Source organism: Bos indicus, chromosome 2 (assembly GCF_029378745.1).
Source record: "Bos indicus isolate NIAB-ARS_2022 breed Sahiwal x Tharparkar chromosome 2, NIAB-ARS_B.indTharparkar_mat_pri_1.0, whole genome shotgun sequence".
NCBI lineage: Eukaryota > Metazoa > Chordata > Mammalia > Artiodactyla > Bovidae > Bos > Bos indicus.
Genome location: NC_091761.1, coordinates 31,485,988 through 31,504,278, shown reverse-complemented (window position 1 = coordinate 31,504,278; position 18,291 = coordinate 31,485,988). Strand labels below are relative to the sequence as shown.

General features: G+C 36.6%; 1 protein-coding gene across 5 annotated transcripts in view; it reads right to left on the bottom strand.

Moving 5' to 3' along the window:
• Nucleotides 1-18,291, bottom strand: part of COBLL1 (cordon-bleu WH2 repeat protein like 1) — a 169,553-nt gene that overhangs the window by 69,265 nt on the left and 81,997 nt on the right. For all 5 annotated transcript variants that reach the window (XM_070804031.1, XM_070804035.1, XM_070804047.1 and 2 more), the window contains one exon: nucleotides 666-854. In XM_070804031.1, coding sequence (XP_070660132.1) covers nucleotides 666-854 — 189 coding nt within the window. The remainder of the gene's footprint in view (nucleotides 1-665; nucleotides 855-18,291) is intronic.

The window sequence follows — 18,291 nt, the reverse complement described above, 5'->3', positions numbered from 1 at the left end:
GGAAAATTACACTTGGCTGCATTCCAGTTTTCCAGTTTTTATTCAGGTATTAAAAATATCAGTCTGCTAAATCACATATTCCCTTCCTCCTGGGTTAAAGTTTAATTTTCTGTTTCTATTAAATTTATCTACATTTTAATAAATTCATTAAATCATTCAATGATGTAAAAAATCCTGCTAGTTTTAAAGACAGATTTATCTGTTTGGATAAATGAGAGAGTACCTTTTAAGAGTAGCTAACACAGCTTCTGCAAGTCAAATTTGAAGAAGCAGCTTAAAAAAGAAAGAATAATTTGGAAGCAAAGGGAAGGAGTTTTCTTATGGATCTCTGGCTTGCTTTGTAAGTTTGACTTAGAAAATCAATAAAACTGATGACTATTCTTCTGGAAAAGACCATTTTAAAAAAAAACTTAGTAAATGACTAACAAAATGTAACATAGTTTCAAATTTCAAGAGTCACTTCACCAGGGTTGTGGAATCCATACATTTGATATTTAAAGCATTGTCAGGAAAATTTTAATACCTCTTATCATCTACTCCTTTTTTTAATAGATAACTAAACCGAGTGATGAATAACATATCTGGCAAAGAAAAAAGAAGTCCAAACAGAGGGTTTCAATTACAGAAGAAAGGGAAATCCTGATGTTTCATTCACTCCACCGTACCTGCCATTAACAGTAGTAGATTTGATAATATCTCCAGGTAGAACCACCAAGAGTTCAATGTCTTTATCTGTCATGTTCTCTTTCTGATCCATGATAAAAGCAGAAGACTCTACAGAATCATCAACTGAAGAGGCATCAAGGCATTTGGTCTCAGCTGGAGGAAGCGGTGCCTTGGCTTTTGGTTTTCTCCTAAAACAAAAACAAAACACAAAGAATAAAGTATACATGTTTTAAAAATAACTTGCTAATGTGATCTCATTTAATAAAAACACAAAATGTGTGTATGCTTTTTCACATCCGGGAAAAATGCACTAAAATATTACAACTGTTAGCTTACTAGGGATGGTAGAATTAAATTTAAAAAAATTTTTGCCTTTTTAAAAATCAGTATATTTGTTTTCAACAATATGCTTGCATTACTTGACAATACAAACAAACAGGATAACAAAGAAATTTGATATTGGCCTTCATTAAATTCAATTAGTGTGTGTTCACTACAGCAGGCAAAAGTATTGCATTTTGTTTGATGGAACAAATTATAAAATTCTTACTGTCCTAATATCTCATTCCCATACCTCCTACTAGCTCTTGCTTTCATGTATTTCATTCTGCTTTTTTCTAATGTAGTGTATTCTGCATCTTTATCCAGATTAAACTCTACCTATGCTACTAAATCTAGCTGCAACCACCATCCTCCCACCCCCTCCATCAATATGAGGTGGCACATATCCTACATGGCACATACAACAAATTACACAAATGTAACATTTTTTTTTCCCATTTTTCCTCCCTGGAAAATTTCATCTCTCTGCCTACAATTACTACTCCTTGTAAGAAAGAAGTATGCTGTATTTCCCACTGGACTTACTAATAAACAGTGAACTGCAATTGGTTATTTGTTAAATTATATGGAATTTTCCAAGCAAGAATACTGGAGTGGGTTGCCGTTTCCTTCTCCAGGGAATCTTCCTGACCCAGGGATGGAACTTGGGTCTCTAGCACTGCAGGTGAAGTCTTTACCAATTGAGCCACCAGGGAAGCCCTAAAAATAAAAAATGTTACAATTATTCTAATAAATGTTTCAGTGTCACTTACCAGGACAACCCCTTAACTGATTTATAACAGAAATAGTAGTAGACATTCTGCACAAGACCAATTCAATGATTTGAGGGGTTGAAAACAATGAGACATGGAAATAAACATCATGTAACTATAAGTAAGTCCATACGCATATTTTCTAAGTACTGCAAATTAGAGCTTTTGCAAATGTTACTTTATTGAATTATAGTTGACATATAACATTACGTTGTATCAGGTGTACTACATAGTGATTTGACATTTGCATATGTTATGAAATGATCCTAAGTCTAGTAACCATCTGTCCCCATACAAAGTTATTACAATATTACTGATAATATTTTTTGTGCTATTAATATATCTTATATCCCTGTGGCTTATTTAAAATTGGAGATTTGTAGCTCTTAATTATGGACGTCCCTGGTAGCTCAGTGGTGAAGAATCCACCTGCCAAGCAGGAGAAGTGGGATCAATCCCTGAGTCAGGGAATACTCCCTGGAGAAGGAAATGGCAACCCACTCCAGTATTCCTGAGTGGGGAATCCCACGAACAGTGGAGCCTGGAGGGCTACAGTCCATGGGGTTTCAAAAGAGTCAGACATGACTTAGCGACTAAACAACAGCAAATCTCTTAATTTCCTTCACCTATTCTTTCCCATCCCCAGACTGATTTTGAAAGAAAAAATACTTCTGCTTTCTATTCAGAAAAATACAAATTTTAATTTCTCCCTCTTTCCATTCCTAGGGAAAAATAAAAACCATAAAGATAAAAGGGCTTCTCTGTAAGTAAATATGTAACATCCAGTCATTCAGTATTTTCAAAACTTAATGTCTCACAAATCTAAGCACCTTTGTGCGCTCAGCATCATGTAAAAACAGAAACAAGGTTCCTACATTAATTTTCTAAAATACTAGAACTTTAATTTTTAGGAGTATAATTGCAAAGTTACATTACACTTTAGAAAATATTTCTTTTACAATAGTGATAAAAATGAATTTTTTGGAAGTATTTCAGTAAATATAACAAGTTTATAAAATTTCTATGAAGAACAACTTTATCCAATTTCCAAATGCTTTTTAATCTATTAAAATTGACTGCTCCTCTATTCAACAAACATTTACCCTGTAACTGACAATCATGTAGCAGATTCAGCTAAACACTGGGGATGTAAAGACTGCAACAGCCAGACCAGTTCTCCTACCCCAAAAATGACTGATAGATACATGCAAAATTAGAATAAAGTTTGATGACTCTTCTAGTACAGGTATGCAGATGATACAGCTGAAGCTCATAGGAAGAGAAACCTGTGTAGCAATCCAGAAATGTTTGACAGATGGGAAACATGAGTTGAGTTTGGGGAATGAATAGAAACTCACAGGAAAAGACAAGAAATAATTGATATTTTAGCAGGGAAAAGCAAATCGAACCATGAAAGAAAGTGGTACTTCTCAAACTTGAAGAGTTTGGTAAAATTCCATAGAGAAGCCAAAGGAGAGGAGAAATCAGTGCATCAATGAAAAAGTTTTTATAAATAAGAGAATTCAGCAAGGTAGCTTGGCACGAAGTGAGCATGCCAACATCAATAGCCTATGTAAACATAAGCAAAACCCAGTCAAAGTATAATGAAAGAGAAAACTTCTTTTACATTAGCAACAAAAATAAATTGAAAAATTATCATAGTAAATACAATAAGGATTTTGAAAAATCTATATGAAGAAAATCTTAAATGCCAAATATTCAGCTTGGATCTTTCCCTTCGACTCCAGATTTGTAAATCCAATGCCTACTTGACATCTGGACTCGGATGACTGACTGGAATCTCCAACTTAATTTACCTTCCAATTCCTCTTCGCAGCTCCTCCAAACCAAATGATTTACTCTCCAAGACTTCCATCTCAGTAAATCATAATTCTTTCAGTTGCTTGGGCCCCAAATCTCCTCTTTCATACACATACAATCCAATTCATTGACAAATTCTGCCAGCTCTATATTATAAATAGACCCAGAATCCATCAACAACCTTGACTACGAAATACCTCCGTTCAAGCTGCTCTTGGTCTTCCCATTCCCAGCCTTGTCACTTTACACTCTATTCTCAACATAGCAGCTGGAGTGATCCTCTTAAAATGTTAAGTCTGGTCACAGAACTTCCTTTCCCACCCTTCGATGGCTTCTGACCTCACCTGAAATAAGATGTAGAGTTTTATAATCTGTCCGCCCTTACCCTAGCCTCTCCAAGCTCCTCTCCCACATTCTTCCCAGGCTCACTGCACTCCAGGCCTATGACTCTTGCCTTTTCCTTGAACACATTTAGGACAGTTCTTACTCAGGCCTCTCTAAGGGGTCTGTCCTGACCTTAAGATAACACCTCTATTTCTCTGCTTTACTTTTGTCTGAGGGCTTATCAGCAACTACCATTCTTGCTTATCATGTCTCCTTCCATTAGTAATTAACCCCATGAGTACAGGTTCTTGTCTCCCCTGTCTAGTGTCACACATAATTGCTAATATGTGAAATCTCTAGAGCAATGTCTGCTACACAGCAGGCACTCATATCGCTAAATGAATGAATTCTGTGAATACTTCCCATAAGATGAGGTACCTAAGCATGTAATTAAGAAGGAAAAAAGTCGTACCACTAAGGTACATCAGAATTAGCTGTGTTGGATTTTAGAAACGAATTATGTTTTATTTTTAAGAAAATGAATATTGAAAATTATGCAGTAGTTTTATTAGCAAAGGATAACTGAGAAGTTTAGGGCTTTAGAGGAGTTTCATGAGAAAGGTCAGATGACAAGTCCAACTCTCTACAGGCACAGAGGTGGAGCATCAGGAACAACCTTGCACACAATGAACCTGGCTTTCAAGAGACGTGGTACCATAGAAGGTCTAATAGGCACCGCCTTCTACCAGTCACCTCCCTATCTCCTGCTTTCATCTTTGAAGGTACCTTCCCATCTCCAAGTGCTCCTCCTTCTGGTCTCTGTTTGAATGCCCTCCCTGTTTTCCCTGCACTGACACATATTATCTATCCTTTGAAGTCCAGATTGAATCACAATTCCTTGTGACATTTTCCCTGTCTATTGCACACTGCAATGAATTCTAAAGTTTTAATGTTCTGTATATATGTGACTGTCTCATTTCCTAAGCTTTGAGTCTATGATGAAAATCCACCTTAAAGGTAAGCCAACCTAAAAGAAAAAGCAGAACGAAGCATTTGTTGGAATATTTTTTACATGGAACATCTATTAAGATCACTTCAGTGTTCCCTATGATTATAATAAAGCATTTGTCACCTTTAGCCCTGAAAAGTGGCAAGCATATTAAGAATCAAACCAAGATCCTTCCACAATGAATCAGAAATTCAACAGGGAAGATGCAATATGTAGGTAATTAGGCTTCCCTGGTGACTCAGAGGGTAAAGCGTCTGCCTGCAATGCGGGAGACCTGGGTTCAATCCCTGGGTCGGGAAGATCCCCTGGAGAAGGAAAAAGCAACTCACTCCGGTACTCTTGCCTGGAAAATCCCATGGACAGAGAAGCCTGATAGGCTACAGTCCATAGGGTCACAAAGAGTCGGACACGACTGAGCAACTTCACTTTTCAAACAACAAATACAAAGGAAAAAAATATATATAACAGGTAACCTTGAAAATTCAGAGCAATGAGAGCAAGCTAAAATCCTCTGTGAGGATGAGAAGGCAGATATCAAGGTATACTTCAAAGAAAAAAGAAAAGCGACTCAGTTTGTGAAAGAATAGTAGTATTTAGGAGGTAGAGGCTGTAGGTTCGTCTATGCGTTAGTTCCCAACTGTGATCCGTTTGCATTAAACTCAGGAATGTGTCTATCTAAAGTTTGCTCACTATATCCTATAGTCTAGTGAAAGGAATACCACACAGAGGCCTGGATTGGGCCTGAATCCTAAGTAGCTTTAAGACTTTTAACTTACTTGACCTTTTACTCACCAGCAAAAATTTTTTAAATGCCTTTCACTTACTCACATACTTCCCAATGTTTTAAATGTTTTAGTTGAGATGCTTTGAAGTGATAGCAAAATTAGGTTAAATGTCACCCAAAGGCAAAGTATAGTAAAAATAATCAAAGTTTTTAGCATAATCTAAGCAAAGGAAATTCTGGTAAAGAGAGTAACATATCAACGTGCAATAACAACTATCATTTATGGCTTATGAATGCTAGTTTTTATTAATATATTAAAATTATAGTACCATAACCGCCATTGAAGTCCCTACACCTCTTTTAAATAAGAATGATGTTTGAACCAGTTTAATCCTCTAGGGATTTCCACTTAAGCTCCTCTTCACCAGTGGCCTAGTTTGACTCCGTTTCTGCTCCTCAGAGGCCACTACTTTCAACAGTAACAACAGCAAATTTTATACAAGGGTGGTGGCTGCTGCTGCTGCTGCTAAGTCGCTTCAGTCGTGTCTGACTCTGTGTGACCCCATAGATGGCAGCCTACCAGGCTCCTCTGTCCATGGAATTCTCCAGGCAAGAATACCAGAGTGGGTTGCCATTTCCTTCTCCAATACTGAAAAGATATTTAAGATAGAAATATTTTCTATGTCAAGGCAAAAATCCATTAATCGAGCCCTAAAAATAACAAGCCACAGTAAAATTATTGCTTAAGCATTATTTTACTCATTAAAATTATCTCAATATTATATTCAATTTTCACAATGAAAATTAAGGTACAATCCCACAATATGAAATAACATGTCTTTAAAATACCCAAATTTAACTTTAACACAGAATTTAAGTGGTATCCTATTACTACTACTGATCAATTTTTTTTATCATTTGATCTAAAAAGTACTTCAAAATCATGTATCCACTGCAATCATCTCTCCATCCCTGTCAATATTAGTATCTTTAAGATAAAAGAAAAGGAATAAAAGAGAAGCTCAGCAAAACAAGTGTCTACTCAAACACCTCTACTTGGCTTGAAAGAAAAAAAGCTTTCAGTTGTATTGGGTTGGCCAAAAATATATTTGGGTTTTTCCATAAGATATTATGGAAAAGACTGAACAAACTTTTTGGCCAACCCAATATGAGATCTATTTGCATTCTTAATAAGCTACTCAAGTCCAGTGGGGTCTCAATTGATTGCTATATTTATATTGTATCCTTAAAGATTCAGAGAAATACTACACAAAAATACAGCTTTGATATTAAAAAAAAAATGTAAGAATAAAATGTCCTAACAGTAGGTTTTTAAAGTATTAAATTAAAATGACAAAAAAGAAATTTAATAGCCACCCTCTCTCAGTATTGGGCTTCCCTAATGGCTCAGCTGGTAAAGAATCTGCCCGCAATGTGGGAGACCTGAGGTCGATCCCTGGGGTTGAGAAGATCCTCTGGAGAAGGGAAAGGCTACCTACTCCAGTATTCTGACCTGGAGAATTTCATGGACTGGAGTCCATGGGGTTGCAAAGAGTCAGACACGACTGAGTGACTTTCACTCTCTCAATATAGAGGGCTGTACTAATCAAACATTAGAAGCATTGCAGTTAAGTGTTGACGAGGCATCCTTCAAAGCATCTGGCAATATTCTGATGGTTCCTAACTTACACATTTCAATGATAGAAACCAGTTCTTCAAAATAATTTCTTAGTGTGTCTCCCTGGGTTTAATAAAACAAGGGAAGATTATTTTAAACAAAAATCTGTTTCAATGGTGAACATAACACTGTGCTATGTGCTTGAGGGAATGCAATTAAGTGCCTTTTCTTGATGAGCCTTATAGCTAATCATAGTGATGAAAGGCAACATGGGGAGACCCAAGGCATTTTATGACTCTTAACAGACATTTCTCTGGTCAAGGTCACAATCACTTTTGTGTGTTCAAATCTGATAGACAATTATACAATTCATCTCAGTCACATTTGAGTAAGCTCCTAAATTCCAATAAGGACCCATTTCACAGCTGCTCAACCCCCCTCTGCTTGGAATTCTCTTCCCTTTATCTCTTTGTGTAACAACACAATCTCCTGTTTTCTTCTTTACTGCCACTCCTCAGCCTCAATGCCCTTAGAAGTCTTCTTGTCTGACTTCTAAGTATTGGGCCACCCCAGGTTTTCTTGTCTGCCCCTTTGTCTTCTCTTTCTACAATCCTCACCCCCAAGTAATTTCATAAACTCCATGGCTTTACACATCATTTACAAGTTGATAACCCTCAAATGCACATCTCCAACCCTGACATGTTTACTGAGTTGTGACTTACATGCCCCCAAATTTCATGGTCTTCTCCACTGGAAAGTCCCAAAGGTATCTCAGAATCAAAACTCTTGATTCTCCTCTCTTCCCCCAATTCTCATCCAACCCTTCCCCAGGATGTCCCATCCATGGAAAAGGCTCCACGCTAACCACCTTGTTAACTCAAGCAAAAATTCTGGGCATATTTTGATTCTTCTCTATTCTATTTTCAATCCATTATCAAGTCTTGTGGGCTTTTAACTCTAAAACATAACCTGAATCTGTATACTTTTCACCAGCTTCTCTACTACACCCTGGCAATTAAGCTGTCATCTCTTGCTTGGATTGCTCCAATAGCTTCCTCACTGATCTCTCCCCTTTTCCTCTTGTTCCTTAAAATCTTCTCCTCTTGTCCCTTAAAATCTATTATTCTCTGTAGTCAAGGGGGATCTGCTAAATATGTAAATCAGATTACACCACATCTCTGACCCTTCACTGGTCTCCCAAAGCATTGAGAATAAAACCAAATCCTGTCCTGATTTACTAGCCCTAGATGAGCCAGGCTGCTGGTTCTCAAAGCATGATTTTAGAGTGGCAGCTGGGATCTTGTGAGAAAGGCAAACTCTCAGGCCCTACCCTAAAGCTAAATAATCAGAAACACTGAGGGTAGAGGCTGCAAAGCACCTTTGACAACTCTCCCAGAACTCCTGATGTAAGTGAATGTCTAAGAAATCACTGAGCCACCCCATGCCAACATCTGAGCTCCCTTCTGATTTCGTGTGTAATAGTTGCTCAGTCATTTCCAACTCTTTGGGATCTCATGGACAGTAGTTCACCAGGCTTCTCTGTCCATGTAATTCTCCAAGCAAGAATATTGGAGTGGGTTGCCATTCCCTTCTTCAGAGGAGCTTCCCAACCCAGGGATCGAACCTGGGTCTCCGGCATTGCAGGCAGATTCTTTACGGCCTGAGACACAGTGGAAAGCCCTGGGAAGCCACTCCTATTACTAGGCTACAGCTCACTGTAGCTCACCCTGGCCTTCTTTCCTTTCCTTCACATCTGAGGATTTGTAGAGCTACTCCCTCTGCCCCAAATACTTTTAACTACAGAACTTCAAACTGCCTGTGCCTTCAGCTCTTTCAGATCAAATAATATGACAAATTTCCTTGTCATATAGGTATTCTCTGACCACTCAGAAAGGCGCCAATTCCTATACCCACTCATCTCAGCCCAGTCTTCACCCAGTGGTGCTCAAATTTGGCAACAGAATGAACTCATTTTGGAGTTTTATAAAATGCCAATGCCCGGGTCCCATGCCCAGAAATTCCAATTTAACTGGTTAGCAGGATTTTTTAAATCTCCCCAAAGGATTCTCAAGGGCAGCCAATTGATAACTACAGGTCTAGCATAATGCCTGACAGATAGTAGGTATTCATTTAAAGTTAATGATTTACATTCCTAATGACTTTGCAGAGTCTGAAACACCCCCTGAAGGTTGCTATTTAGGTCAATCAAGTTTGTGTAAATCAAGAAGGTCTCAGTGAAGGTAACAAATTTTAACAGTATGCCTGAAGTTTAGTAATAACTTTTCCAAATTAAAATCTTCGTTATATTTTTGCTTCTTTTTCTCTAAGAAGGAAGTTCCTTATGAAAGGAAAGAAAACATAAATTTCCCTTGATATTTTTCACTAAGTTACAATTTATACACAGAAAAACATAAAATATAAACGGATACATTTTCACATATATGTGAATGTGGAATGTGGAACCATCATACAAAGATTAAAGTAGGCAAATGTATCTATAAATTAAAATTAAATATTAAATTTCTTATATCTGTGCCATAAATGTTGCAACTTCAGCTTGTCTCAGGGTTTTCTAAATATCTTATGTGGGATGTTTGTTTTATGCACAGTTAAGAAAGTCAAACATCAACAAGAGGAGAAATGAGGAAAGCCTTCACTAGCAAAGAACATATCAATGGAGAAGATACAAAATTCATCAAAACAAATGAGCAAAGTTGAAAAAACAGACTTGAAAGCAAAATAAACAGTGAGTCAAAAGACAGTCATCGGCATTAATTGGTCACCCACTGTGTCCTTCAGTGCTATAGAAAGAATCTGGGTAGATTAAAGAAATACCGCATGAGGTCCTCTGACACCAGTAGCTTAAAAATGAAGTGAGTCCAAGCAAGCAATTTTAAAGATATCCTAAATGGGCCCTACAAAACTAACTTAACTGAAGCTTATCTAGTTCTAGGAACTGTGCAAATGTTTTACACAGATAATCCCTTAACAAGTGCTATTCCTTTTTGAAAAAAATTAGTATCTTATTAAATTCTTAAACCGTATAGAGATTAGTAGGTAATTTTTTTCAAAATAAAGTGTAACTCCAAGCTACCCCATTCACTCTGTGCATTAGGCTTTTGCTCTATAATAAAATGTCAGTAGCAACTGGGCTTAGCATCATTTACTGAAAGCTTCCTTTGAACTTCATATTGCTGCCTTGCAGGCAATGTACATGGAAACGTTGATGCAGTTTATGAAAATTAGTCTGAAAAGGTAAATAAAAAATGTGATTGACAATACAACTTAAAAATTCAAAAATGATGGGTAGAGAAAACTACACAAAACTTCTTGGGCTTCTTTTTTATTTGCCACATAATAATTAAATATAAAAAGCCTTATATATTAATATTTCCACTTTTTCAAGAGGTTACTTATTAAATTTAAGACAGAAAAATCATCCACAATTGGATTGTTTTATGTACTAGCTTCTCTGAAATAACAACAGTAAAAGTTAAAAAAAAAAATTTTTTTTACCCCCAAAAGGAAGTTAAAATGTTCTTAGTTTGCAACCTAGATGTCCTTCAGTAGGTCAATGGATAAATAAACTATGGTACATACAGATAATAAAATATTACCCTATCATTTCCACTTTTTTCACTAAAAAAGAAATGAACTATTAAGTCATGAAAAAAACATGGTGGAGCCTTAAATGTATATTACTAAATACAAGGAGCCAGTCTGAGAGGGCTGTATATTGTATACTTCCAATTATATTACATTCCAGAAAAGGCAAAAATATGAAAAAGTGAAAAACACCAGTGGTTGGCAGGTGTTTTGGTGAGAGAGGAATAGGTGGAATGCAGAAGATTTTTAGAGTAGTGAAAATACCCTATATGATACTATGAAGATGAATACATGTCATTATGTTTTTCTCAAAACCTGTAGAATTGAAGTTTTCTGGTGGTACAGTGGATAAGAATCTACCTGCCAATGCAGAGGACATAGGTTCAATCCCTGGTCCAGGAAGATTCCACATGCCGTGGGGCAGTTAAGCCCATGTACCACAACTACTTAAGCCCATAATCCTAGAGCCTGTGTGCCAAACAAGAGAAGCCACCGCAATGAGAAGCCTGTGCACTGCAAGGAAGAGTGGCCCCTCCTCACCGCACCTAGAGAAAGCCCACGTACAGCAGCAAAGACCTACCACTACCCAAAATAATTTCTTTACAAAAATCTGTAGAATGCATATCAAAAGTGATTACTAATGTAAACTATAGACTTAGGTGATTGTAATGTATCAGTGTAGGTTCATCAGTTGTGACAAGGGTACCATTCTGGGGAGAATGCACGTGTAGGGGCAAAGTTATATGGAAAATCTGTATCTTCTGCTTAGCTTTGCTGTAAACCTAAAACTACCCTAAAAGTATTAAGTCTTTAAAAAAAAAAAGAGTTCTTAGTTCAAATGTTTTCTTAATTTTAATCAAGCTAGGTAAGGAACTGAAGAACATTAAATGTGGATATTATAATTATTAAAATATATGCATACATGCATATTAAACAGTAGGAATGTATATGTCAGCCAAGCAAGCACACTGGTAGACTAACCAACCCTAAAATGAAAGCATAAGATGCTTTTGAATCATAACCTCAATAACCTACTCTCAAATATGTACTTTTTGGTAAATATTAAACAGCACTTAGTCCTTAGTCTCTGTTAAAGTTTTAAATATATGTTTGCGAATGGTGTCTGTTGTCATAAACCATGTTCAAAGGCATAACATTCACTGCCTATTGATAAAGAAAAATCCTAGGAATGAATTTTCCAAGTTAAGTTTCCTAGCTATAAGCTTTGTCAAACACTGGCTAGAAAAACTACTTAGAAACAGTGTCTCAGAATTTACAAAAGTTAACCTAAAATTGATCTAAATGTAAAATATAAAATTATAAAATGTTCAGGTCAAAACATAGGAGAAAATCCTTGGGACCAAGGCTTAGGCCAAAGGATCTCAGACATGACAACAAAGATGCAACGCAGAAGATATTTTAAAATATCGGTAAACTGAACTTCATCAAAAACTAAAGCCTTTTGCTCTGTGAAAGACCAAGTTAACAGGATGAAAAGACAAGCCACAAACCAGGAGAAATTATTTCTAAGACACATGCCCAACAAAAAGTCATATTCAGAATATATAGATAGTTTTCAAAATGCAATGGCTAAAAAACAAAGAATCCAATCATTAAATAGGAAAAGATTTGAACACTTCACCAGAGAGGAGGTAAGAACGGCAAAGAGGCACATGAAAAGATGTCTGACACTATTATTCATTTAGGGAAATGCAAATTAAAGCTATGATGAGATACCACTACCCACCTAAATCAAAACCACTGATAATATCAAATACAGACAAGAATGCAGAGAAACTAGATCTCTCATAGATGTCTTGAACAAAGTGAATGCAAAGTGGTATGGCCACTTTGGGAAAGAGTTTGGCAGCATAATATGAAACTAAACGAATGCATACCATTGACCCAGCAATCTCCTCCTGGGTATTGACATGAGAGAAATGAAAATTTATGTTTGCATAAAACCTGTACCTGAATGTTTATTGCAGCTCTCTTCATAACAAACCCAAACAGGCAACAACCCAAATGTCCTCCAACGTGAGAATGAATAAACTGTGATGCATCCACACAATGGAATACTGCTGCTGCTGCTGCTGAGTCGCTTCAGTCGTGTCTGACTCTGTGCGACCCCAGAGACGGCCTCCTACCAGGCTCCTCCGACTCTGGGATTCTCCAGGCAAGAACACTGGAGTGGGTTGCCATTCCTTCTCCAATGCATGAAAGTAAAAAGTGAAAGTGAAGTCGCTCAGTCATGTCCAACTCTTAGCGACCTCATGGACTGCAGCCTACCAGGCTCCTCCGTCCATGAAATTTTCCAGGCAAGAGTACTGGAGTGGGGTGCCATTGCCTTCTCTTCCTTAGCAATAAAAAGCAAGCCTTGATATACATCATCTTGGATGATCTCAAGGGCATTATGCTGAGGGGGTGGAAACCAGTCTCAAAAGGTTAAGTACTATATGTTCTATTTATATGAGTCTCATAGTAACAAACTTATGGTCATAGAAGACAGATCACTGGCTGCCAGGGTTGGAGGCAGGGTGTAACCATTAAGAGTAATATAAGGGAGTGCCTTTGTGGTGATGCAACAGTTCTGTATTCTGCTGTGGAATGCCACACACATTTACACATGTATGAAAGTTTCATAGAATTATAAATCAAGACAAATTTTTTAAAGTAAAGAATGCATGTAAGAGGTGATACAAATCTAAATAAGGTCTCTATTTGAGTATTGTACCAAAGTCACTTCCCTGATTTTGATAACATACTGTGGTTATGTAAGATATTATCATCAGGGGAAGCTTGGGGGAAGGCAAAGGGAAACCTCAGCATTATTTTTGCAATTTCCTCCAAATCAAACTATTTAAAAATAAAACTATACACAATTTCATTTACAATAAAATTATATCTAAGGTAGCGATTCTCAAAATTCAATGAGCATTAGAGTTATCTATGGAACTTGCTTTTAATACAGATCTGCTTGAGTGGGCCCACATTATACTTTTTAAAATAGAATCTGAATATGGGGTCCTAATACCATCCACTAGTGGCCCAGCACATTACAGTTTGAGACCCACTGGACTAAAATAAAGGAAAAGGTATCAGAAAGAAAAATGATGATTTCCATCAATACATACTATTCTATTTAATGGCTAATTACTAAAGAAGTCTTACCCACACAGAACCTCATTCACAGACATCTTACTGAGTGAAGAGACTCTCATTTATAGAGTAAATGAAAGACATACAAATAAAACCAATACCTGATCTATTTTTTTTAATGCAAATATCAATATTCATAACCCAAATCTTTTATATCAATATAGAAGGGAAAATGCTGGCATTAAAAAAAATGTTATTAAAACAAAGGCATGTAGAGGAAACATTCTCAATAAGAAACACAGGTCACATTTTTAAATGTCTATTAAAGGTCCTTACCTGTGCTCCTATGTAAAACCACTGTAGTTGGCAAATTACACACACATACATAAGCATGAACACATTTGATCTAAAAGCTTCTTTTTTTGAAAAATAAAGCATTAAAAAGATCAACCTAGACATTACTTCATATACAACAAATTAAGAATTAAAACCCAAGAAGTCTACCAAGACTTCCATCAATTATCCCCTCACTAAGCAGCCCAATTTTCAAACTCAGACCAATGGTTTTTGCATTTCTATTGGGGAGTCTTTGTGCCAAGGACCCACTGGTTCCTTTCACTTTCCTCAGGGAGAATGACTGGCAGTTTCACACTGTCTTCCATCCATCTTATTACCAGGAAAAATGTAGCAATATAACAGAATAAATCAAGTCTTAGAACACCTAAAGCTGCTAATTTCTGAAAGACTGCTAATCTCTATCTCAAACAGTTGCTATAAACTCTAAAATGCTAGCTCCGTTGCTCTCAGCTCTGTGGAAAACTAATTCAAAACAATTCAAAAGGATGAAACATTAGTCATTTTGTTCAGCTGTTTAATAATTATCAACATATTAATTATCAAAATCTAGAATGTGGATAGTCTACAACCCAGTTTCTCTAACAAATTGACAATGTGGGGGGAAAGATGAGGGGGTAAGAACTGATATAGTATGAGAGAATTAAATGACATAAACACCAAAGTAATGTGTGAAACTGAATCCAATTTGGACAAAGCGAACATTAGAGAAATTTAAATAAAAACTGGGTATTAGATGATATGCAAAAGGAATTGTTAATTTTGTTGGGTATAATAATACCGCAGAAGGTATGTTTAAAGTCTTTATTGCTTCTTCTACTCAAATAGTCCTAGTAAGTGCTTCAAGCAAGCAAGGATCATCATTTTTCTTTCTAATATCTTTGCCTTAACTTTAACACATCTCAAGCCCTAAGCACTCACTAAGCAACTTTCTGTCTCAGTACACTTGCCTTTTCGGACATTTCATACAAATGAGATCATACAATATGTGTCCTTTTGAGTTTGGCTTCTTTCAGTGACCACAACCTTTTGAGGTTCATCCATGTTGTAGCATGGTATCTGTACTTTTTTACTCTTTATTACCCGATAGGATTCCTTTATACGAATATATAACATTTTATTTATCTACCAATTGATGGATACTGAATTGTTTGTACTTTTTTCTATTTACTATTGTAAATAATGCTACTATGAACATTTATAGGCAAATCTGTACACATCCATTCTTGGTACAGTATGTCGTTCATATGAAGACTTTACGAACTAATACAGTCTCTTCCTAGTATTCCTAGTACTCAGTATAACTACATGCATGTCCATACTCCGTGTAATAATTCCTCCCAAATCCCACAGGCATAAGGAAATAGTTTAAAGCCAAGATTCCTCAACATTATTTGAAGTCACTGGCACTTAAAATTAACACATAGTTACAAAAGACCAATAAGTATTCAAGAATTATAAGCCACATGTAGACTATACAAAACACAGCTTCAGACACAAACTGATTATCCAAGAAACATTTCGACTATAATTAAAACAGCTCAGACCATAGGGCTTCCCGGGTGGCTCAGGGATATACAAGCATCCGCCCGTAATGCAAGCAACAGGAGTTCAATCCCTGAGTCAGGAAGATCCCCTGGAGAAGGAAATGGCAACCCACTCCAGTATTCTTGCCTGGAAAACCCCATGGATAGAGGAGCCTGGTGGGCTATATAGTCCACAGGGTTGCAAAAGAGTCGGACATGACTTAGCAACTAAACAACAACAAGGACCATAAGATTCTGCTTTTCCATTAACTATAATGAATAATATAATTAAACTTATTTGTTTTTAGACAAGATACAAAGTAATAATCATTGAATAGACTAACATATCTAACAAAGGAAGAGGTAGTTGGTATAATGAAAACTCAGTATAACTACATTTAACTTATATACTGACTTCACTACCTAAACACAGAAAACATAGGATTCCCCGCTAGGTATTGCTTATATAACAAAGTATGGTTCAAAACTATACTTTTATCAGTTCAGTTCAGTCACTCAGTCATGTCCGACTCTTTGCGACCCCATGAATCGCAGCATGCCAGGCCTCCCTGTCCATCACCAACTCCTAGATAAAACTACATAAATGTTTTTAGTATTTTTCTCATATATTTAAAGTTTTCATTAGGAGAAAAAAATCTATTGCATTTCTAAATATATAAATAGAATAGATATCAATGTTCTCTTACAGAAAACAAAAGTTTGAGAATAGGGATTTAGGAAAAGGATCAAAAAGCAATGCAAATATAACAAAAACCCTTTAAAATTTCTAATCAGTAGGTTATTTTAAAAAGCCATTTAAAGTGAGAAATCAAAAGTTCAAGGAAACCTTGAGCATTGTAACTTAAAATACACGATAAATTAATTCTTGATCTTTGTTGCAGAGTGAAATGTTTATATTTGCAACTGTACCCACTTACTGAATTTTCAGCTTGTCCTTCTTACATAAGCAGCACATAATGGCTTGCCACCCACTTCCAATTTTTTTTAACTTTGTCAAGGATTTCAAGACACCTGCAAGCAATTCGAACGCAAATTCCTTGATTTTAGCATTTTGTTTCATTCCTTCAGTTGCCTTATTACATGTAATTCAACAGTACATTTTTTGGAGGGGTGGGGTAGCTGGCTCACCAAAGACTCTTTCTTCAGTATTTAACTTGGCTTTTATCAGACAACTGTTACTGAATTCAAATCATATGTCTGTCATATTTAGGTTAATTACATTATTATAATAAGTAATTATAAAAACAGGCCTTAACAGGTTAGGAAATAGTCAAAGCAAATTTTTGATGAAATATAACAAGGGGCATGTGCAGGCAATGTATTAATAGCTTACTGACTTTGGGAGTTCATTGTGCCAAAGACAGCCACTCGGCACGTTTCACTAAGGGAATGGAAAGTTTATTTGACCCAATGAATGAGCTGTCTGAAATTTAAGAGCTTCGACAGTATTACTAGACATAAGATTGCTGGAAAACTCTGACCCATACACAGACAAACCTTTAAGACACTGTGGCCCAAAACTCAATTTGTTAGTTCATCCAAACACTTGAAGTCCAAGCAAAAACCACACCAGCTGTCTCTTCATTTACCGCTTAATTTTGTAAGAAAGATAGTGAAAAATGAGAACACTATGGATCAGTTCACACATGTCAGTTCAGTTCGGGCACTCAGTCATGTTCAACTCTTTGCAACCCATGGACTGCAGCATGCCAGGCCTCGCTGTTCATCACCAACTCCCAGAGTTTACTCAAACTCATGTCCATTGAGTCAGTGATGCCATCCAACCATCTCATCCTCTGATGTCCCCTTCTCCTCCCACCTTCAAACTTTCATCAGCATCAGGGTCTTTTCCAATGAGTCAGCTCTTTGTATCAGATGGCCAAAGTATTGGAACTTCAGCTTCAACATCAGTCCTTCTAATGAACACTCAGGACTAATCTCCTTTAGGAGGGACTGGTTGGATCTCCTTGCAGTCCAAGGGACTCTCAAGAGTCTTCTCCAACACCACAGTTCAAAAGCATCAACTCTTTGGCACTCAGCTTTCTTCACAGTCCAACTCTCACATCCATACGTGACTACTGGAAAAGCCATAGCCTTGACTAGATGGACCTTTGTTGGCAAAGTAATGTCTCTGCTTTTTAATATGCTGTCTAGCTTGGTCATAATTTTTCTTCCAAGGAGCAAGCGTCTTTTAATTTCATGGCTGCAGTCACCATCTGCAGTGATTTTGGAGCCCCCCAAAATTAAGTCAGCCACTGTTTCCACTGTTTCTCCATCTATGTCAGAAATGATACTTTTTTCTCTTAATAGAATAACAATCTAAGCAGTAGTAGGATATAAATACATAAGTATAACTCTCCAGAAACCATCATTTTAAAGTTATGTAGAAATAATCCCTTTTATCCAAGGAAGAAAGACATGAAACAATC